At 33.4% G+C, this 22885-nt stretch overlaps 1 protein-coding gene across 1 annotated transcript; it reads left to right on the top strand.

Moving 5' to 3' along the window:
• Window positions 1-1998: 1998 nt before the first annotated feature.
• On the top strand, window positions 1999-7889 carry LOC129949892 (nucleoporin seh1). The gene is made up of 5 exons (XM_056061608.1): window positions 1999-2242; window positions 2315-2755; window positions 7145-7353; window positions 7419-7564; window positions 7630-7889. The coding sequence occupies exons 1-5, from the start codon at window positions 2132-2134 to the stop codon at window positions 7800-7802; spliced, it is 1080 nt and encodes a 359-aa protein (XP_055917583.1). The 5' UTR covers window positions 1999-2131; the 3' UTR covers window positions 7803-7889.
• The last annotated feature ends 14996 nt before the right edge of the window (window positions 7890-22885 follow it).

Genomic DNA, 22885 nt, shown 5'->3' with positions numbered 1-22885 from the left:
TGTTATATTTTTAAACTTGTTATTTTGTGCTGTAATTTCTTAAACTTGATGTACAATATAATAATAATATTAACCCTAGAACACTATCCATATTGAGAGTAGTCTTTTTGTATCCTGGGTGCCAGGGCAACCTGTTTTTTATTTCTTGAACCTATTTGGCACACATTTTAATTCGATGGTCTAAACAAATATTATCAATCGAATAAATCACAGGGTGATACAGCACCCTAGGTAGGGTTCTAGGGTTAAAAACTGTTTCTTTATACAAACGATATCATTCGTAAAAATTCTTGTCACTTAATTCAAGTAAATTGAACCGTGTTTTGTATACATATTTTCCTTTTTCCTGGTGGCATATTTTGCAGATCACCAAATAACTCAAACTCCTCTAAGAAATCCATATCTTCTTTAATTACGGTATCAATCGACATTTTTATTTGTTATAATTTACTTCTTCGGCTTTTCAATCCACATACAAAAATTAAATATGAAATTTGGCTGTGATAATAAAATAACAACTTAAACACAGCAATTGCTATGCTTATAGTTAAACCACAAATTTAGCGCTAAACTTAGGTTTACATTTATTTATAAATAGCCTAAACTCTGGGCTTAGCAACTATCTAGCAAACATCTATAAATGTGGCCCAAACTATCTAATTTAAAAGAAAGTTAAGTATCATTTAGACAATAGACTCTTTACCAGAACAAAACTTATTTTCAAACCGCTGAACCTTTTAGAGTTCAAAACCGTTTTAGCATAAATATTTTAGCGTTACTTCCAAGTTTTTGTATTTTTGTAAGACAGATGAAATCTTACATGTAAGATTTAGACTTTTCTAATTTGCATTATGTAAAATACTAAAAATAGATCAAATGAATATTAAAAAAAAAGGATTATAGATTTGGAAAACCATCACGGATATTTTTTAAAAAAATATACTTCACAGTGCAATTTTTAAATGTACCTACACATATAGTAGCTTACAGCTTATTTTACCCAACCCTTATTAATACATTCAACTGAGTATACTTCCTAAACAATCAAAAAGTACAAACGCAGGAACTTAAATTAAGATTATCTTTAACATAACTTTTACCTAAGAAAACGAAATAATTTGATTTTCCAATGCCATCACAGCTTATTTGACCCACTGGCAGCACGAAAGCGAACAATTAAACAACGTGAAATTGTCCTGTTTGTTTGATTTTCAAACATATGGTGCCTCTTTTCTCCCAAGCTCACAATATCTGCGTTTAATTATCGCCAACTACCCATTCTACGAAAATAAAACTATGTACATTCAACATACAAAACGTTCATAATTTGTTCTTATGTTAGTCTACTTTACAAAAATTTGTTGTCTCCTTTTTTCAGTAACATTTCACACTACCTTACCATTTGAAATACAAAATAGCCATCTGCATGTCACACTGAAAACGGTTTCTTATGTTTCTAAAATTGTCCCAGATTGACCCCAGGATCACATATTGTGGCCCATATGGACCATTTTCGATACTAAAACGCAGCTGTTACCTTACACAAAATAACCATCTACATGTTATAATGAAAACTAATTTGTAGCTCTATGAATTTAACACAGACCAGAACCAGGATTCCAAATTATTATTGTATTATTATTTTAGATAATATAATGCAGCTTATAAGTCTGTTTTCTTCATTGGTTCATAGCCGCTGGAGAGCACAAGTCTGAATAAAACAATTTATCTCAAACTTGGTGAACTTTATATAAAATATCAAAAACACTTTTACTAAATGCAAAAAAAAACGTTTGTTATGAAGGCAATGCTTCCAAAACTAAAATCCAAAACAACATTCTCAAAAATTCAAACTCAACCCAAGGCGAGCTATCGACTCTACTTGTGAACGGTGTGGCTTTAGTATTCCTTACGTTGTTCACTACGTTACGTTACGAGAGTAATACGCCGAAGACAGCCCTTATCCGTTGTTGTCATTTTGACATTTGTTGACAGAAAATAAAATTCTGCATTGGCATTCTGCAAACTTCCATAAATTCCCAATCAACGTTGTTATCACAATTTTCGCGCCGAACATAATAAATAAAATATTTTTTTTAAAAGTATAATATTAAACACAAATTTAGAAATAATGTTTGAGGTTGAACAAATTCGCGCCGACCATAAAGATGTAATACACGATATAGCCTACGATTACTATGGAATCCGTATGGCAACTTGTTCCAGTGATCAAACTGTAAAGGTCTGTATATAATTTTGTGTTTAAGCATTTATTTATTTTTCTACGACGACTTAATATTTCTATAAACAAAAGGTTTGGGATCAGGATAACCAAGGAAAATGGACTGTAACGGCTAGTTGGAAAGCTCATTCTGGTTCGATTTGGCGCATTTCATGGGCTCATCCAGAATTTGGACAGGTTCTGGCAACATGTTCATTTGATCGGACAGCTTCAGTATGGGAAGAAGTTGTTGGCGATAAAGTAACAGCTACAATGACCCCTGTTAAACGTTGGGTCCGACGAACTACACTTGTGGACTCGAGGACAAGTGTGACTGATGTTAAATTTGCTCCCAAGATTCTCGGCCTCCTTTTGGCAACTGCTTCGGCAGATGGGATAATTCGTATTTATGAAGCTCCTGACATCATGAATCTGTCGCAATGGCCAGTGCAACACGAAATATCATGTAAACTGCCTCTTAGCTGTTTATCCTGGAATAAGTCAATGTATATGCTGCCCTCTCAGTTGATTGCTGTAAGTATTACATGTTATTAAATACCAAATTTTTCGACGTTTTCGAAGAGGCAAAGAAATAATAACTGAACGATCGTTGTCTCATGTCGACATTTGCGGGGGTTCTGTTGGCAGTAATACAATTATTGAAAAATCCTTGTTACTGATTAAACTAAACAAAGCATTTTGCACACTATTTTGTTGCATTATCGATAACCTATTATCAAATCAAAAGTGAGTGCGGTTAGTCGAAAGATTTTGGACCATCAGAACCCTACAGTGGATGTTAATGTACCCCTTCCATTTTTGTTGTTTTTCCTACTAACAGGTATAAGTGTCTTTCATTGTATTACATGTAGAATCTTAGTCTTTAAAGTTGGGTTCTAGTCCGTGAACAAAATCAGAACACTACACACAAGTGTAGTTGTATATTTTCTTAACCCTTTGGCTTTACAACTTTTATTTTTTGATTTTTATAGGCTTACAAAATTTGTTTCAATATATTAATTACAAAAATATGTTTTTTATGATCAGTTAATGTTCGTGTGTCCAATTTGCACCAAATAAATTGGGTATCAATGATTTACAGTTGGGCGTGATAGTAATGCCTTCCACAAGTGCCAATAATGCCTTCGGCCATTAATCCAGCGCCTGTAACAAATCCAACAATTTCATATGTTTCTTGGCCAATTCAATCTTCTTTCGAAAATAAAATTTTATTTATTGATCTTATTGCTTGACGTTGTAATTACTATGATGGCTTGTCTTAAGTACCTAAAGATGTAAAAAAACATAAGATTAATGCAAGAACTTTCAATATAAATACTTTATGCATATAGATCATTATTATCAAACTGAATTAGAAATATGCACATTTTGGAAGAATCAATTCTCATTAAATCTTTAAGTGTTTCGTTACCTTCATTTAAAAATATATTTCCTATTTCTTGTTCAATTGATAAGTAATTGAATTATCATTTTAGTATTGAAAATGGTCACATAAATTTTGTATGTCTTGATCCATCCTCACAGTTAATTTGATGCAACAATTTAATCTGTTTAGATGTTTACTTTATTCGTATAAACGTTCAATACATAGTAGTATTGGATAGGTTCAAGTCTGAAAACCACAAAATAAACGCTGGTGTGCCACAGGCTCTGTTCCTTCAAAACTCTTTCTCATTTTTATTAATGATCTTTTGTCTCCAACTTCTAATTCAAAACATTGTTTCGCTGACGATAGTACTCTTACCTTTTCATACTTGGTTTCAGAATCACATTCCCCTTCTTCGAATGTGGAACTTACTTACTTAAGGTGGCGCTACAGTAATGAGGAACTAGGGTCTCACCCAACAAACTTCTCCATCTAGCTCAGTCTTTAGCTAGATTTCGCCAGTTTCGCGCTCCAAGTTGGATCTTCCTCTACTGCGCTGTGTTGTGGATGTGGATTTTAAGACTTCCGGACCAGAGCATTGGTTTTCATGAGTTCATTGTGACCCAGCCACTTTAGTCGTTATACTTTTACCCTTCTGGCTAAGTCTACGTTGCTGTACAACTAGTATCTTCTCCTCCACTCCCCTTCTATGCATACGGGACCGTAACTCACAGGAAGAACTTTTCCCTCGAAACGACCCAAGGCGCTTTCATTCGCTTTTGTCATGTTCCATGCTTCTGCACTGTATAGTAAGACGGGGATAAAAAGGTAGGTCTAATATAGCGACACTTTGGTCCCTCGAGAAAGGACTTTATCACTCAATTGCTTTCTTAGTCCAAAGAAACAGCGCTTAGCAAGAGACAAGAGTTATTCTGCGTTTGATCTCAGCGCTGGTGTTGTTTTCTGCGTAGCCTAGGTAGACGAAGTCCTTGACTACCTCAAAGTTACGTCTGTCGATGGTGACGTTTTGACCAAGACGTCGGTGTTGTAGGTCCTTTCTTGACTACAGCATGCACTTTGTTTTGCCCTCATTAACCGTTAAACCCATTTTTGCCGCCTCTGCCTCAATACTCACAAAAGCCCCATTGACATCACGCTGAGTTCTTCCGATTGTGTCAATGTCATCAATGACTTTTGAAAGATAGTGCCTCTAGTGTTGACATGTGAGCTTTGCACTATTCTTTTACGCACATTGTTAAAAAAAATCGCATGACAGCGCATTACCTTGTCTAAAACCTTTTTTGACATCGAAGGGTTCTGTTAAGCTGTTTCAACCTTTATGGAGCAGCGTGAAATCGATGAAAAAATGGTGGGTTTTTTCCAGGATCTGCCGTAATGTGAATATTTGATCGACTGTGGACTTTCCTGGTCTAAAACCACACTGATAAGGACCTATCAGGTTATAGACGGAAGGGCTTAAGACGTTCACACGTTACGGCAGAGAAGATTTTATAAGCTATGTTAAGTAGACTGATTCCTCTATAGTTGGTGCAGTTTAGAAGGTCCCCTTTTTTCAGAATCGGGCAAACAATACTGAGGTTCCATTCATCGGGCATGCTTTCTTCCGACCATATCTTAAAGATAAGTTGGTGCGTGCTCCTAACCAACTTATCTCCAGCTGCTTTAAAAAGCTTGGCATTCAAGCCATCCGTTCCATCGGCTTTGTTAGACTTCAGCTTAGATATGGCAATCTTTACTTCGTCTAAGTCGGGAGGACGGGATTGTTGGCTTTCGTCCACTATGATGTTTCCACTTTCGTCTTTGCAGCCTTCGATTCTAGGTTTATGTACTTGTGAATTTCGTTTCACCTGTTCATTAAACTTTCAAAATTCATTTCTGCTTTTAAACCTCTCAACATCTTCGACACATGCCCTCTCTTTTTCCTTCTGAGAAGTCTGTGTTCCTCTTGCCTCTTCTGCTCGTAGAGCTCATGAGCAGCTGTCGTCCTGTTATGCAGCGCCGCCTCTTTGCGTGCCTGTTGTTTGGCTGCATTTACCTGCCGACATTCCTCGTCAAACCAGGGGTTCCTTGTTGGTGGCTGCTTGAAACCCAGCACATCAGAGGCGGCTACTCTGATTGAATTTTGGCAATGTTGTCACTGGTTTTTGACACATTGTGTTGGCGGCAGAAAACTTCGAGAGAGGTTACTTGTTACTCGGTCGGAAAAGGATTTGGCGATCTCTTGCGATTGTAACCGTTCGACTTTGTACCTTATCCCAGCATCTCCCTGTTTGGGGATGTGGAACTGCAGCCACAAAATATGATAAGCTCATTAAATTCCGACCTAAACAGCATTGTTCAATGGGGAACAAAAACCTCGTGGAATTTAATCTTTGAAAAACACAATCCTTCCTTGTATCGTTAAAGCGAGATATACCCCCCTTGCCATTATCAATGAGCACTTGCTACGAGGAGACAGAACATCTCGATATTCTCTCACCACCTTGTGTGAAACGATCACATAGGCGATGTCGTCAAAAGTGCCGCAAGAAGTTTGGATTTTCTAAGGCGATGCAACATCGCCGTAAAGATTCTTGTCTCACCCTCTTTAAACGTTATTTTAAAAGTTTATGCTGTTGAGAAATAGCCATGCCACACTCTGTCTTTCCCAGGCATACCAATATTCAGGAATTAAAAACCAATGTGCATCGACACCACCTTTCAATCCCTCTCTCCCTTTCCTAGTGCTCACTGCTTAAACTGTGTCTTTACATAATAAGGGTAGCAGTCCTTGTAGTTAAGTTAATAAAGGTTTTCACCTAAAAAAAATCCAACAGTTTTAAAACGTGGCTCACTTACTACAGGATGACTGGTGATGACCCAAAAAAAGGCCCCAAGAATCCGACGTGAACTCTAGCGGCAGTTAAGAGAAACATTGATATTGTTTATGATTGATTCTCGTTCACTCCTTTAGAATTAAAAAAATTACAATTAAGTATAATACCCGTTGTTTAGTGTTTGGTTTGCTAAGCCTAGAAATTCCTCGTAAATGCTTTCGAACAATGTTTGTTAGAGATATAGTTCATGGAATATGCCCTAATTTATTAAGTATGATCGGCCGGAATTTCTCGGTGCATGCCTTCAGGAATTTCAATACCTTCTCAACTTCCTATCAAATATCTAAATTATGCTTTAATTGATCATAGATATACATATGTAACTAGATGTTCAAATAAGCAAATTCAATTTTTAACTCAATGATATCGATTTTTTTTATTGTAGTATAGAAGTTTTAAAAGCTCAAAAGTGGTCTATTCTCATTATAACTGGTTGTAACGATATCCTATCGTATATATTTAAGTTATTTTGGAAGAGCATTGTTCTTTAATTGATGAAAATAAACTTGATTCACGGCATGGAACAAAGTTAAATGTACAAATCCATATATCGCCCCCTAAAAATAAAATTCTTAAATTTGAATTAAATAATCAAAAAATTCAAAATTTATGGCTTAAAAAATATTTAATATCTTGCAGGCTGGAAGCGATGACGTTAGCTCTTCAGCGGGAAAAGTTTTCATATTTGAATACAGTGAAAATGCTAGAAAATGTGCTAAGATTGAAACCATTAACACAATAACAGATCCAGTACATGATATGGCTTTTGCACCAAATGTTGGAAGAAGTTACCACGTCTTAGCTGTTGCAAGCAAATATTTATATATTTTGAATTTAAAATCTATATCGTGAGTACAAAGCCTTTATGTAGATTGTACTTGTTCTTTCTAATATAAGCTCCTGTATTTTATAGAGATCCAACAGGATCGGCACGTTTAGACATTCAAACTGTGGCGCAGTTTAGTGACCACAACTGTCCAGTTTGGAGAGTTTGCTGGAATATAACTGGAACTATGTTGGCATCGTCTGGTGACGATGGATGTGTTCGCATTTGGAGAAGTAATTTTATGAATGCAATTTTTATTTTATCTTTTTATTAATTATAAATATTATCTTTTCAAAAGTGAACTATGCAAGAAACTGGAAGTGTGCTGCAGTACTTAAAGCTGAGGGTTGTACACCATCGATTGATACATTCCTTCAAACGGCTACATCATCCAATACAACGACACCTGCGACAACAAAATATTATAAACGTGGAATAATAAGTAATCCAAATCAAGTTCCATGGCATTGATAAAACGGTTGCAGTCCTGTTTCGAATAGTTTCTTTTGTTTAAGTGATTTTAATAAAAAAAAAACCTAACAGCTTTGAAATGTATAATTTGTCATGTTTTGAGTCCTATAAGTGTAACGAAAGCAAAGAAGTCCTTTTTCCTTATTATTTGAATTATAAGTACTTTCAATATTTCTTGTTCGCTAAGGAGAAAATAGTCCTGGTCCTTTGATAATCTATGCATTACATAATGCTTATGTATGCACGAGTATAAAATCCGTTCATAAAACGGTTAGAGTATGTGTCCTTCTTAATAAATAATATCATCATTTAGAAGTTAAGTCAATGCTCAATCTGTGAAGCCCCTAAGAGGCAAAACATTTACAAGGGTCGTTTGAAAAGTCCGTGCAAAGTCAGACAGATGTGCACTACTGGTGCATATCGAGGTTATTTATAGTTAGAAGCATGTCTTGAAAGAATACACACCAAGTTTTAGCCAGGTTGGTCTGTTGGTTTGTGTTTGACATTCGTTTGAATTGAGGAAGTCAAAAAAAAATGAACGAAAAAGAATTTCGTGTGTTGATTAAACATTACCTTATGAAAGGCAAAACTCCTCAGGAAACTAAACAGAAACTTGATAAACATTATGGTGACTGCCGCACCTTCTAGTAGAACAGTTTACAAGTGGTTTCAAAATTTTCGGAGTGGCCATATAAGCACAACAGACGCTGAACGTTCTGGACGCTCTGTTGAGGTTGCAACTCCAGAAATCATTGATAAATTCCATGATATTATGGTGATGAATGACAGAAGAGTGAAGGTGCATGGGATTGCTAGTGCTGTGGGTATCTCGAGTGAGCGGGTACATAATATTTTGCATCAACATTTGGACATGACAAAGCTATACGCAGGGTGGGAGCCGAGATTGCTCAGCTTTTCCAGCAAAATCCGCAGGACTTTCAGCGTCGTTTCATTACTGTGGATGTAACATGGATACATTACTACACTCCTGAGACCAAAGAGCAATCTAAACAATGGGTTGCTAAGGAGGAATCCATTTAAACCAGGTGGTGATTACAGAAACCAAAGGCTACTTTACAGACTTGGACAAATCCTATTATTCGTAAAGGATCAACAAACTAGAGCAGATTTGGACGAAGTGTATAAGCCTGAAAGGAGACTACATACGTTAAAAAATAAAGAAGGTTTATACAAAAAAATTAAGCATTTTTTATTTTCGCACGGACTTTTCAAACGACCCTCGTATGTCCAAAGATCAAATAACTATTAATTTAAATTTTTTTTGACGGAGATATCAATCGATGTCTTATTTTGTTTACTGATAATCACTGATTTATTGTGCAAATTTTCCTTTTTTCAACAACAACTTTACCTCATTTTGACACGATTGAAATATTGCTCAAGAGTGAATTTTTGATTAATGAGCCAAGATCAAGTTTATTTAAATGTAAAATTAGAAATAGAAAATATAAGTGAAGAATGAATGTTTCTTATTTCTAAGTATTAAATAAATTTGAAAAATTTATCTATCACAATGAAGTTTTCAGCTTTCGAAAAAATTATTTATGATGTAATTTCAAACATTACATTTTTCATACGGCACGAAACAGAAAGCAACTCACAAAAATGGATATAATTCCATGTCAAAACTTTAAGACTTTCTGAAAAAACCAAATGCTTTCGAAAATAAACTATAAACAAGACGATAGTGGTCGTGCTATGTCTGTGAAGAAAATTAATATTTATCATAGATTTTTTATTTTAGAAAAAAAAAAAACAATATTAATTTTGGGTTTAAAATTAACTAAGTAATAGTAATTTTTAAAAAGGATTCAGTTTTACAAATTCAAAAGTAGAAAAACACATGAGATGCAAATTTGAAAAATGTAAATATTTTCACGTCATTATTTATGTTTGGTGCATTATGAAACATAGTTCTTTTAATCTTCTTCGGTTTCGATGTTAAATAACTCTAGACCTAAATTAATTGTACGTCCAAAGAGGGCTTCATAAGGAGTTTGCTTTATTGCAGCGTTAAAAGCCCTTTTTTCATGATAAAAAGCGGAGAAGTATAAAATCTAGGATAGGATACAATTCCTATTGCTGCTTAGGAGATTGTATAGAATAACTAGGCAATGTGTATAGAAAAAAATAATTCACACATTACCTGGCGATTTTTGGCATTGTATACATTTACTAGGAATTATATATAAAGACGGATTACATACATTTCCGGTAACAGATATAAATTTGAACGGGCTGTATTCGGCGCATTGAGTTTGTAGAGTTGAAGCTTAAAATTTGTGTCAAATAGACGATAAATTGTATTGAAAACAAAACATAAATAAATCGGTGCATATAATATGGAATTGATTACTTAAAAACTATTGCAATCGTTAGTTAAAAGAGCTTAAAAGTTCACTTTTAGCATTATACAATTATTATTATTTAATAAAGATAACTCTTTTTTGTCTCCGAGTCTCTTTCTTATAGTCATAGTCGATTTCATATCTTTTTAACTTCTTAACTTAGTTTACTCTTAAAATATGTAGATTTACTACATCCCATCTTTCTTTCCCCTTCCTAACTTCCCCTTCTTCCACAGTTACGCAGCCTAGTTTATGTATTAAGTTTTCATTACAATTGGAAATAATGCATATGCTAGTTTGTGCTTCAGCAGATTATTAAACTAAATTTACTGTTTTGCATCACAGGGTTGGATCGGTCTCGCCACTGCTAAGGCATAACACTAGAAGTGAAGGGTATGGATAATTATTCTGTGTTTCAATTCAGTGAATTTAATTTTCAATTTTATCTGTTTTGGGTTTAGACATTTTTTTTATTTTGCAATGACTGGACAATCTAGTAATATTCGTGCGCTAAGGGCGAATTTTGTTGTTGGCATGCCGCCATACTGTTTCATACAGGCCAGCTGTTTTGGCACTAAGTGAAACCCAAGTAGGTGAGGATTTTGATCCTGCTGAATTTTTTATTCATGTGTATAGTTTGGTGCCTTTATTTTTTTCCCATCATGGCCTCGCCATATACATTAGGAATGATGTTGCTTATCAGCTCTTACCACAATATGGTACTTGCACCAGTTACTTTTTTAATTATATGTGGTTTAAATTCTCCTTTAATAAGCAAATCTTTCACTACTGCTTCCTTTATCGAAGCCCTAATTTAGACAGAGTATCAACTTCTCGTGAATTTGAGCCCACCCGAATATCGGGCGTTGGAGGTCGAGCAGAAAACACTCTTGACTTGTTTCTTACCTCTGACCCTGATAAGTACACTGTTAGGGTTCTATCTCCTCTAGGCACATCTCAACATTGTGCTATATTAGCAAATTTCTCGTGTCAAAACTGTTCAGTTAAAGAAAGAGCTCCTAAGAAAACCGTTTGGCAATACGAGAAGAGGTGTTCTTCAACGCTGGCAAAACCACTGCGTAAGCTTTTCATCTGTCCTGCTCCTCAGGTCTCGTTCCGAGAGGATGGAAAAGATTATTGCACTAGATATTTTAAAAGCATTTGATAGGGTTTGGCATCAGGCTCTCTTATCGAAAATGCGTGCTTTCGGTTTTCATGAATCCCTCCTTCATTGTTTAAGTAATTACCTTTCGAATCGTTCAATACAAGTTGTATTCGATGGATTCAAGTCTGAAAACCATAAAATAAATGCTGGTGTGCCCCAGGGCTCTGTTCTATCTCCAAAACTCTTTCTCATTTTTATTAATGATCTCCTGTCTGCAACATCTAATCCAATACATTGTTTCGCTGACGATAGTACTCTTAGCTTTTCATATTCGTTTTCAGACTCACATCCCCCTTCTTCGGATGTGGAACTGCAACGACAAAATATGATTAGCTCATTAAATTCCGACCTTAACAGCATTGTTCAATGGGGATTAAAAAACCGCGTTGAATTAAATGCTTCGAAAACCCAATGCTGTCTTGTATCGTTAAATCGAGATATATCCCCATTGCACTTGCATCAATTAGACTGAACACCTCGATATTCTCGGTATGTGTGTCACCAGCCACCTCTTGTGGAATGATCACTTACGCGATATCGCAAAAAATGCCGCAAGATGTTTGGGTTTCCTCAGGCGATGCGAGAAATATTTCACCCCTTCTGATCTGGCTATTATCAACAAGACTTACATACGTCCAATGCTTGAGTACAACTCCCATCTCTGGGCTGGTGATCCTGCAACTTACTTAAGCCTCTTGGATAGTATTGAACATAGAGCATTTAACTTGATAGATGATAATATCATTATAATTTCATTTACTTCGCTTGAACATCGTCGTAAGGTCTTTTGTCTGACCCTTTTTTACCGTCATTTTAACGGCTCATGCTCTAGTGAAATAGCCAGTTGCATTCCTCCCCTTAAACAGTTCAACTGTAATACTCGCGCTTCTAGGAATGCTCATCAGTATACCCTCGAGCCCAATTTTGGCCGTACTGTCAAATACCGAGATTCGTTCTTGTGTCGTACTACGCGAATGTGGAATGCCTTACCACACTCTATCTTTTCTAGTCGTTGCAATAATCAGGAATTCACCGACATCTTCTTTTAAACCCTCTCTCCTCTTCCTAGTGCTCGCACTGTGCCTCTGCATAATAAGGGTAGTAATATCCCCTTGAGTGTGTGTTTATTATAAAAAAATGTAAGTAATTGCACACAAGAACAAAAGTAACAGTAAACAATTAACTGAAAATTGAGGGTCGCACGAACTTGATCGTTTATCCAAAGAGTCTGTATCAAAATATGTTCCGTATTTTAAGATTTAAAATGGCACCTGCAAAATAAGTTTAAAAAAATTTAAATGCCATTTTTAGCCAGTTTAGTCGATTTTTTTTTAAAAACGTATTTAAGCTAATTTGTAAACAACAGTAATCTGAAAACCGTTACAAGTTGAGACACAACCTTAGGCTCAAATTAAAGATAATTTAGTTGCCTAACAATAGAAGAACATGATTTAAATAAACACCTAAAAACAAAATCTTAAGTTTTTGAGAAAATTGGAAACAATGACATGTACTACATTTTTAGTAAAGTAGTTTTTTCTCTGGATAGAGAGAGCCGTTTCCGTGGGGAACTTCGAATATTAATAAGGCCAACATCATAAACAAGTAACAATCAAAAAATAAGAACTACCGAATTTAAGGCGTGGTACGTGGTGATGAACGCAGTTACTGGACTAAAAGTAATGATAAATACACTTAAGACAATATCTTTCCTCTAATACCTACTTGAGTTAAATTACTAGTATTTTTTTTTTAAGTTGTCGGTTCAAGTTTTTTTAAAAGTTAACTAAAATAAATTAACAACAATATTAGCCGTGTTTTTGTTGGTATTACATATATAGTACAGTGCGAAATTGCCAAAAAAAAACGATCCGCAGTAGTCCAGTTTTTGTATTTGAAAGTTGATGCAATTGAATATTTGCCAGAATAATTTATCAAAAAATTCCAAAAAAAAGAGGATGGGATGCGACTCACACTGATAACTTCCCATCCCGTCTGTCGATTTGTCTTTCTTAAAAGTTTGTCTATATGTACTCCTATCAATTTTTACCAAATTTGCGTACTATTTTTGTAGATTTTATTTTTTATGAAAAAACAGACTGTTGGATTTTTATATAAAAATTATTGAATATCGAAAACAATATTTTTAATTTTTGAAAAGCTATTTGAGTCGAAAGTAAATTTTTACCAAGTTTTAGTATTGTTTTTTTTTAGAGTTTTATTTTTTTGTAAACAACTGTAAATTCGATTTTTTTCAAAATCTTACAGGATCTTGAAAACAATATTTCTTATTCGAAAATATTAGTTTGAAGCCAATATTTTAAATTTTTGAAAAGATATTTGAGTCGAAAATCAATTTTTACCAACTTTTGTTAATTTCTTTTAGGTTTCTAATTGTTTGTAAAAAAAATGTCAATTCGATTTTTCTCAAAATGTTGCCAGCTGTCAAAAACTTTATTCTTCGTTTCATTCTGGATTTCAAAAAAAAACCTTGATTGAATTTTAAGTTCAATAACAGACTAGTTTCGTATCACGTCTCAATATATGTACATATAATATAAAATTTAATGAAAGTCGCTAGCGTTGTTGGTTCGTGAAATATTTTGGGTTGTTACAAATAACTACCCACTGCATTATTATCTGTATACAAAAAATTATTTGAAGTCGATATCTGAACTGGTTGTTGACGACGAAAATAGCTTCCCGAACGTGCAGACACATACGGACGTAGGGGCGTATGGACTTACGAACTTAAAAAATCTTTTATTTAGATTCTTATTAATTTCGAACGTCGAGAAATGTCAAAATTTTCAATTCGACAAATCGTACCGATTACACTAACTTCCTGTGTGAAGTTAAAAAAGAACAAAGTAAGAAGCTAAAAATTGATTTGGTTTTTGGTCATTGTTTTCGTGTTATTTTTAGTTTGTGTTGGATGGAGCTGAATTTCCCAGTCCAATTTATTTTGGTTGGATCCACTTTTAAAGAATAAAAAGAACTTCGTCAATATTTAAATAAGGATTTCTTTAATATTTTGAAATATATTATTCGTTAAACTGACAGTTTATTTGAAATGTACTAGCGTTTTTGGAACAAGAAGAACAAATCTCTTAAAAGATTATTATCATTATTGAATCAATTTATCAAATTACGCCCAAGAATGACAGATTAAAATCAATAAAAATAAAAGAATAACTATTTGTCAAAAATAATTGTAACAACCATTTGTTCGAATTCCATCAAAACTATTGTTTTCCAATAACACTAGTTCTAAAGCAGTTTACACAGACTTTTAAACTTGTCATAAATTGTATTGATTCTATAATAATAATAATGGTTCAAACCGTTTTGCGTTCGTAAACACATTTCGAAAACTCGTATAATAACATACACATAATATCGAAGCACAATAGATTGAATAGTTTGTTTTTGTTATCCAGAAAAATAGTGTTTTGTATACCGTGAGTACTTTTTAATTTACTTTAAAAGTATCTTTGAGTTGGTATATCAGGCCGCTTTCAAAAACAATATGTATCCAATTATATGTCAACAACTAAACACTCGAGAATTTCACAATCCACACAACAAAAGTAATTAAGCTATAATTCTCTAGAGAAATCTTTTCCATCTTGCCAGTAAGAAATTTCATTTGATAATGACCGAAATCGCTCAGTTATCTAAAGGCCACCCTTGTTTGTAAACAGATCTGTCGCACTGTGTTTTTATTTTCCTCGTCCAAACCAAACCATAACATTCTATAATTCTCTGTGAACTTGTAGGTATCTTATTGTTAGTGAAAGTTATTTTTTGTGATTAGAAATCTTTCGCATATGAAAATATTATTTCCACCCTTACCTAACACATAATAATTTCATCCCTTAAATTTTTTCAAATGCGGAAACGGAAGGTATAGACTTGAGAATGATAGAATTCGTGGGAATCAATCTGTAGAGGTCTTTCTCACGCATATTGGACACGTGCTTAGCACGCTTCCTTTTATTGCTCTTAGAGAAGCGCTTCGTTCTTCGTATTTTGGATTGAAAATTAATATTTGGGGGATTGTTTTATTTCTATGTGAAAGGGATATAAATGTTTTTCTCATGTTCTAGGAAGGTATCGTATATTATTATTTTTCGAATGCATTGGTCTAAAGTTTTGTATGCTAAAGTACATTGCAGTTCAAGTATATATATTACATTTGTGTATGTGAGTTTATATATAAGTATTGCATATTTATTATACCAGCTAAAAAGAATAACAAAATATGAATGAAAAAAAAAACATAATTTTTAATTATAATAAATCAAACCAAAAATTTAATTAAAAAGCAAAGCTTTTATGCAGCGTAGGAGAATATTTTATTACTCTACAATACTGTGTCTCTAATGAACTAAGGCCTTAACCAATAAGAGTCTTGCAGCCTGAGTAAATCAAACAGGCGTGACAACCGCAAAGTGCGTTAAATGTCTTCATAATTTTTCATTTAAAGTTAATAGGTGGAGAAGAAATGTATTAAATTTGTAAATTTTAAATGTATAATAATAAAAGGTATGTACATAAATTAAAATTAGAAGGTATTGTTGATCAATCTAGTACCTCTACCTACATATATCGAACTCTTTCCAATTTTTTTGGAATTATTGACCAAAATATTTAGATGTCTCCGCCCGCGACACTTGAGCATTTTTTTAACATAACAACAAAATCTGCTTTCAATCCATTCCATGAACTTCTTCATCTTCTCCTCCACTTCCCTTCGATGCACATGGGACCGTAGATCACACGAAGAACGTATAGCAGGACGGGGATGTAGAGGGTGCTATATAGCGACATTTGGTCCTTCGAGATCGGGCTTTGCCACTTAATTGCTTTCTTAGAAAGCAGAAAGAGTTATTACTCGTTTGATCTCAGCGCTAGTGTTGTTTTCTGCGTTTATAGCGGAGCCTAGGAAGACGAAGTCCTTAACTACCTCAATGTTACGTCTGTCGATGGTGACGATGATCGTTTATAGCAATCAGTAAATTGATGTCATTAAATTAAAGGTAGCAAGTTACATGGGTTTTTGCGCCTCCTTTTTATTGTTGATTTTCATCAGTAATTTTTTTAACTTCCCATAGGAAGTTATTGTAATGGGTCCGATTTGTCAAATTGAAAATTTTGACATTTCTCGACGTTTCAATGTCCCTAGAGTCGAAATAAAAGATTTTTAGAAAGATATCTGTGCGTGCGTGTGTACGTACGTTCGTACGTCCTTACGTTCGCGACGTTTTTTTCGTCCTCCATAGCTCAAGAACCAGAAGAAATATCAACTTCAAATAAATTTTGTAATACAGATAATAAGGCAGAAAGATGCAGAAAGGGCTCTCAAGAAAATTGGGTGGGTGGTTTTTTTGCCATAGCAGTTTGAAAAAAGGTGAACATTTTGGCTAACCCTAAATATCTTACGAACCAAAAATGCTAGAGACTTGAATTAAATTTTATATAATATATTGTAACGTGATACCAAACACATATATTTTTTGAAAAAAATCAATATAATGTTTTTTTTTTATAAATCAATAAAACTGAAAAAAAAAATTGTCACCTCCAAAATTTTACGACTGAAATATGCTTTCATCTCTAAAAGAATTTTGTGTAACGAAGAATAATGTTTTTGATATCTGATAAAATTTTGAGAAAAATCGAATTGACAGTTTTTTTTATAAAAAAATAAAAATCTAAAAAGAACAATACTCAAAGTTCGTAAAAATTGAATATCGATTCAAATATCTTTTCAAAAACTTGTAATTTAGGCTTCAAGCTTATTTTATCTTATAAGAGATATTGTTTTTAACATTTTGAAAAATGTTGAGAAAAATCGAATTGACAGTTTTTTTTTACAAAAAATTCAAACCTGAACAAAAATTAATAAAAGTTGGTAAAAAATTATTTTCGACTCAAATATCTTTTCGAAACTTGGAGATATTGGCTTTAATTTACTTTTATCTTTCAAAGAATCATGTTGTCAACATTCAGTTAAAATCTGAAAAAAATCGAATTGACATTTTTTTTTTTACAAAAAATTAAAAACCGAAAAAAAAATTAACAAAGTTGGTAAAAAATGATTTTCTACTCAAATATCATTTAAAAACTTTGAGATAATAGTTTCTAACTAATTTTTTCTTATATGAAATATTGTTTTCAACATAAGGACAAATTTTGAGAAAAATCGAACTCTAAAAAAAAACAATACTAAAACTTGGTAAAAATTTACTTTCGGCTCAAATAGCTTTTCAAAAATTAAAAATATTGCCTTCAAACTTATTTTATTTCACAGAAAATATTGTTTTCAATATTCAGTAATTTTTATATAAAAATCCAACAGTCCGTTTTTTCATAAAAAATAAAATCTACACAAAATAGTACGCAAATTTGGTAAAAATTGACAAACTTTTAAGCAAGACAAATCGACAGACGGGATGGGAAGTTATTAGTGTGGGTCGCATCCCAGACTCTTTTTTAATGATTAAATCGGAACAGTGAAGAAGAGGCTGGGATGCGACCCACTCTGATAACTTCCCATCCCGTTTGTCAATTTGTCTTGGTTTAAAGTTTTTAGGCTTTCGTGTTGTGTCAAAAAAGTTGTCAGTTAAATTATTTAAACAAATTAAAATTATCAACAATATTTTGCCTACATTGAAATAGTTTGATTTCAAAATCTATTTTTACAAAAGAGATTTTTAGTCGAAACCCAATTTTTACCAATTTTAGTAGCATTTCTTCATAATTTGTATTTCTTATATAAACAAATACAAATTGGATGAATGAAATTAATATCATTCAATATCTTCTATTTTTCACTAGATATCGAGAACCGAACATCAATTTTGACCTATTTTTTGTAGATTTTATTTTTCATAGATTTTATATCTTATGAAAATACGGACTTTTGGTTTCTTATAAAAAGAATTATTGAATGTCGAAACAATATTTTCTGTGAGATAAAATAAGTTTAAAGCCAATATAAAAGGATATTTGAGTTGAAAGTTTAATTAGGTCAATTCGATTTTTCTCAAAATGTCAGTAAATGTTGAAAACAATAATTCTTATAAGACAATATTAATCTTAAATTTTTAAAATAGATATTTGAGTCCAAAATAAATTTTTATCAACTATTAGTAATGTTTTTTTTAGGTTTTTATTTTTTATAGAAAAAAACCGTCAATTTGATTTTTCTCAAAATTTTACCAGTGGCAAAAAAAAAATATTCCTTATTTCACAAAATTATGATATAAAATCATTTTGGTGACAAATATTTTTTTTAGTTTTTTTGATTTATAAAATAATATAATATATATAATATGTAATATACAATTTAATTCAACTCGCTAAAGTTATTGGTTACCAACATTTTCACCTTTTTATAAAGTGCTATGGTAAAAAAAACCACCCACGAAATTTGTTTGCAAGTCCTTTCTGCATTATTGTCTGTATAACAAAAAAAAATTTATCAAACCTAAAGAGTTCTCATGGTTTGACTCGAGCTGTAAAGAGGTAATTAGGATCAGAGAGTTATGTTTCCGGATTTATAAAGCCAACCCCACTGAGGAAAACCGGAATATCAAAAATACTCCATTACCAAGATTAGAATCTCAGACTGACATTTCGGTTTGCCTACAAGCTAAGTACACATTAAATGTGAGAAAGTGTGCGTGAAATGATGCAAAAACCAAACACATTCTCACATTTAGTGTTCCGGCCCATCAAAATGGTTCATTATAGTCTGCAAGCACATCTAAATGCTTTAATTTGAATGTTTTATGGCCTCGTTCAAAAACTTGACAATCCTAACCAACAGAATCTGAAGTGCTGATATGGTCTTAAATTGGAAGATTTGTATAGCTTTTTAATTTCAATCCAAATAAATGTTGTTAATGTATATAAAATAAGATTGACCAAATACGTATTTAATGATTTATTAGTGCTGGTTTTTATTTACTTAAATTATTTGCGAACGCAATATGAGCTGCAACTGGTTAAGTATAATTGGAAATGGACAAAATTGTAACACAATACTTTGTAAAACGACAAAACAGACAATTTTTCAAGTGTAGATGGCTTAGAGCATTTTTTTGGCGACGTTAGAAGTTCAGGTGGAAACAATAGGCGGATGCCTTCGTATTTCTTTGTACCGACAATGCTACGAGAAGCATACTTGTGAAGTTCCATTGCCAACTTTAGCTAGTTTTGATTCCTCAATTGAATTAGCATTTTCATCATTTAAGCAGTTCGATAATTGCAAGACCAAATTTTAGTTTTGTTTGTTGCAGGAATATTCCTGAAAATTTCTTTTTGAGGGACTATGTTAGAGTTAGAATTTCGTTTGTAGTTAGATTTTGAAATACAAATTTGAGGTAACCATGTTTTAAAAGTAAGTTGCTTTGTGTAAAGGATTTTTAATATATAGCAGCACTTTTATTAAATATACCCTTTAAACAATAAGAGGGAGAGGACCTCAACCAACTTGGCGTGCGAAACTGGAGACAGCTAGCTAGGGACCGAGCTGGCTGGAGACGCTTGTTGGTTGAGGCCCAGGTCCGCCACGGACTGTAGCGCCACCTTAAGTAAGTAAGTAAGTATTTATTAATCAAAATGGAATTGAAGAATAGTTGCAAGCTTAAATCATTAAAAACAAACTATAAATATACTTGGATTGGTTAAATTAATACAGGTTTTTGATTACTTGCAAAAAAAATATTTCGGCCGTTCATTAACGAAAATTTATTAGAATTCAATACAAAAAAATTGCGCTCGCACCCTTAATTTAATGGTTCTTTGAACGCATCTTTGATACAATAATTCGAGGTTAATTGTGAAATTTGAAGAATTTCGTAGTGATTATTCTAAATAAGTGAATTAATTACAATAAAATGATGTTTAACATGCTTTTTTCAAAACAAAAATGTACATTGCTTCGCTATCAACAAAATGACTTCATAATTAAAGCTTAAAACTGACTTTTTCATCGAAAAAAGTAAAAAGAAAAACCTGAAAAAAAAACATGCTAACCTCCCCATTTTGTTTTTGCTTTGCAATGTGCCGCTAGCCCACGGCATCGTTTTTTTTTGTTTGATTTCACATCTATTCATGGACTAATTGTCAAAATTACAAATACAACAATGTAAGCAAACGGGTTTGGGAAAGTGAAACGTACGAAAGATTCCGATCTTGGTAAATGGAGTATTTTTGCGGAATATGTTCAAACAAACTAGAAAGATTTGTAACAGCCATATTCGAAGAACCAAATTTTTGAATGACCAGAATTTAAGGCAAAAAATACTACAATGTCCTAATGGTAGTACAAATTTCTAGTCAATTGTAAAAAACGTACGAAACACCACGTCATCTTCGGTTCCAACCCTCGTCCACAATGGGAATGTCATGTATGTAAGTTTGATTAAAAAACACAATTTGCTTGTTCTTGAAAGCGAACGCGACTTTATGGGACAAATCTTCTTTCGCACTCGTGCAGTTGCAAGAAAGACCTTGACATACAATGCTGGACGAGATAGTATTCCCCTATTGGTCTGAAGAGGTGTTCTTCAACGCTGGCAAAACCACTGCGTAAGCTTTTCCATCTTTCCTACTCTACCTACAGGTCTCTTTCCGAGCGGATAGATATAAAACAGCATTTGCACAGCCTGTCTAACTGTCGTCCAATAGCACTCACGTCCCTTTTTTTCAAGCTTAAGAAATATCTTGAAGAATGGAAGCTTCTTAATGACCGGCAGTATGGCTTTCGTAGCAATAGGTCCACTGGTGATCTATGGTTTATCTCACCCAACAGTGGAACAAATCCTTACATCGTTTTGGAGAAAGTAAGATTATTGCATTTAATATTTCAAAGACATTTGATAGAGTTTGTCATTAAGCTCTCTTATCGAAAATAGGTGCATTTGGTATTTATGAATCCCTTCTTCGTTGGGTTAGAAGTTACCTTTCGGACCGTTCCATTCAATTAGTATTGGACGGGTTCAAATCTGATGTTCACAAAATAGACGCTGGTGTGCCCCAGGGCTCCATTTTTACTCCGACGCTCTTCCTTATTATTAGAAATGATGTTTTGTCCGAAACTTCTAACCCATTAAATTGTTTCGCGGATGGCAGTACCCTCAGCTTTCCATATTCGCTTTTAGATTCCCATCCTTGTCCTTCGGATGTGGAACTTCAACAGCAGCGTATGATTTTCATACGCTCATTAAATTCTGATCTCGACAGCATTATACAATGGGGAATCGAAAACCGTGTAGAATTTAATGCTTCGAAAACTAAATGCTGTCTCTTGTCGTTAAAGCATAACCCACCCCCGATGCCGCTATCCATGAGCGGCATTTGTATCCAGGAAACTATTCAACTTTCAGTACTCGGTATGTGTATCACAGATCACCTCTTAAGGAAGATCACATATTCGATATTGCAAAAAATGCTGCTAGGTGCTTAGGATTTCTCCGACGGTGCATGAAATTGTTCTCCCCTTTTGATCTGGCTGTAACTTACAAAGCCTTCATCCGTCCAAAACTTGAATATAACTCGCATATTTGGGCAGTTTCCCCTTAAACAAGTTTAAGTATTTTGGACAGAATCCAAAAAAGAGCTTTGAAAATGATAGGTCATAGAACTATAACCAAAACAATTACGTCACTTGAACACCGCCGCAATGTTTCATGCCTTTCGTTGTTCTACCGATATTTTTATAAACAGTGTTCTGTCGAATAAGCCAGTTGCATTCACCCCCTCAAACAATTTAGCCGTAATACTCGTACTTCTAAGAATGCACATCAGTTTAACCTTGGGCTCAATTTCGGACTTACTGCCAATTATAGAGATCCTTTTTTAACTGCATATCGAGCATAAGGAATGCTTTACCCAGCTCTGTTTTTCCCTTTCATTTTCATATTCAAAACTTTAAGACCAATGTGCATAGGTATATCCTCTTTAATCCTTAACTATTTTCCTAAAGCTCGATTGTTTAAACTTTAAACATGTTAAGGGTTTTAATAACCCCTTGAGTGCCCGTTTATTATATATATAAAACAAAAAATGTCTCTAAAAATCTTTTATTTCGACTCTATTGACATTGATTCGTCGCGTCGTGAAATGTCGAACATTTCAATTACAATAACTTCCTATTTGAAGTTAAAAATGGGAACGGTATCAGTAAGAAGAAATAAAATTTGTTTGCAATCAAAATTAAATTTCATTATTCAAATTTTTTAAATATGTTTACGGAGTCTTTTTATATTTAAATAATTTTCCTTATTGAAAAAAAATATACTTGGCAATAAAATTCATCTTATTGCATTTATCTTTCACTGGAAGTAAAGTTCTAATTCAAAACATAAATTGAATTTTAAGTATTCAGTATAACAATTTTTTTTTAAAGTTAAAATAATAAATGAAAAAAATTCTTGACTTTCATCATAAAATATTTCCTTAAGTGTGATACAAAAAAGTTTTTGGGCTGTCACACAGTTAGACTATGCTTTGTTTATTCGAAATAGAGGCTAGTG

This window comes from Eupeodes corollae, chromosome 3, assembly GCF_945859685.1.
Source record: "Eupeodes corollae chromosome 3, idEupCoro1.1, whole genome shotgun sequence".
NCBI lineage: Eukaryota > Metazoa > Arthropoda > Insecta > Diptera > Syrphidae > Eupeodes > Eupeodes corollae.
Note: the sequence above shows the minus strand (reverse complement) of the source record. Positions and strands in the feature narration are given on the sequence as shown.

What these genes read in the sequence shown, in the direction of transcription:
- LOC129949892 (XM_056061608.1), top strand. Translation starts at nt 2,132, where the DNA reads ATGTTTGAGGTTGAACAAATTCGCGCCGACCATAAAGATGTAATACAC. An exon ending in CCAGTGATCAAACTGTAAAG is followed by an intron (nt 2,243 to 2,314) that starts GTCTGTATATAA and finishes TATAAACAAAAG; the next exon opens with GTTTGGGATCAGGATAACCA. An exon ending in TGCCCTCTCAGTTGATTGCT is followed by an intron (nt 2,756 to 7,144) that starts GTAAGTATTACA and finishes AATATCTTGCAG; the next exon opens with GCTGGAAGCGATGACGTTAG.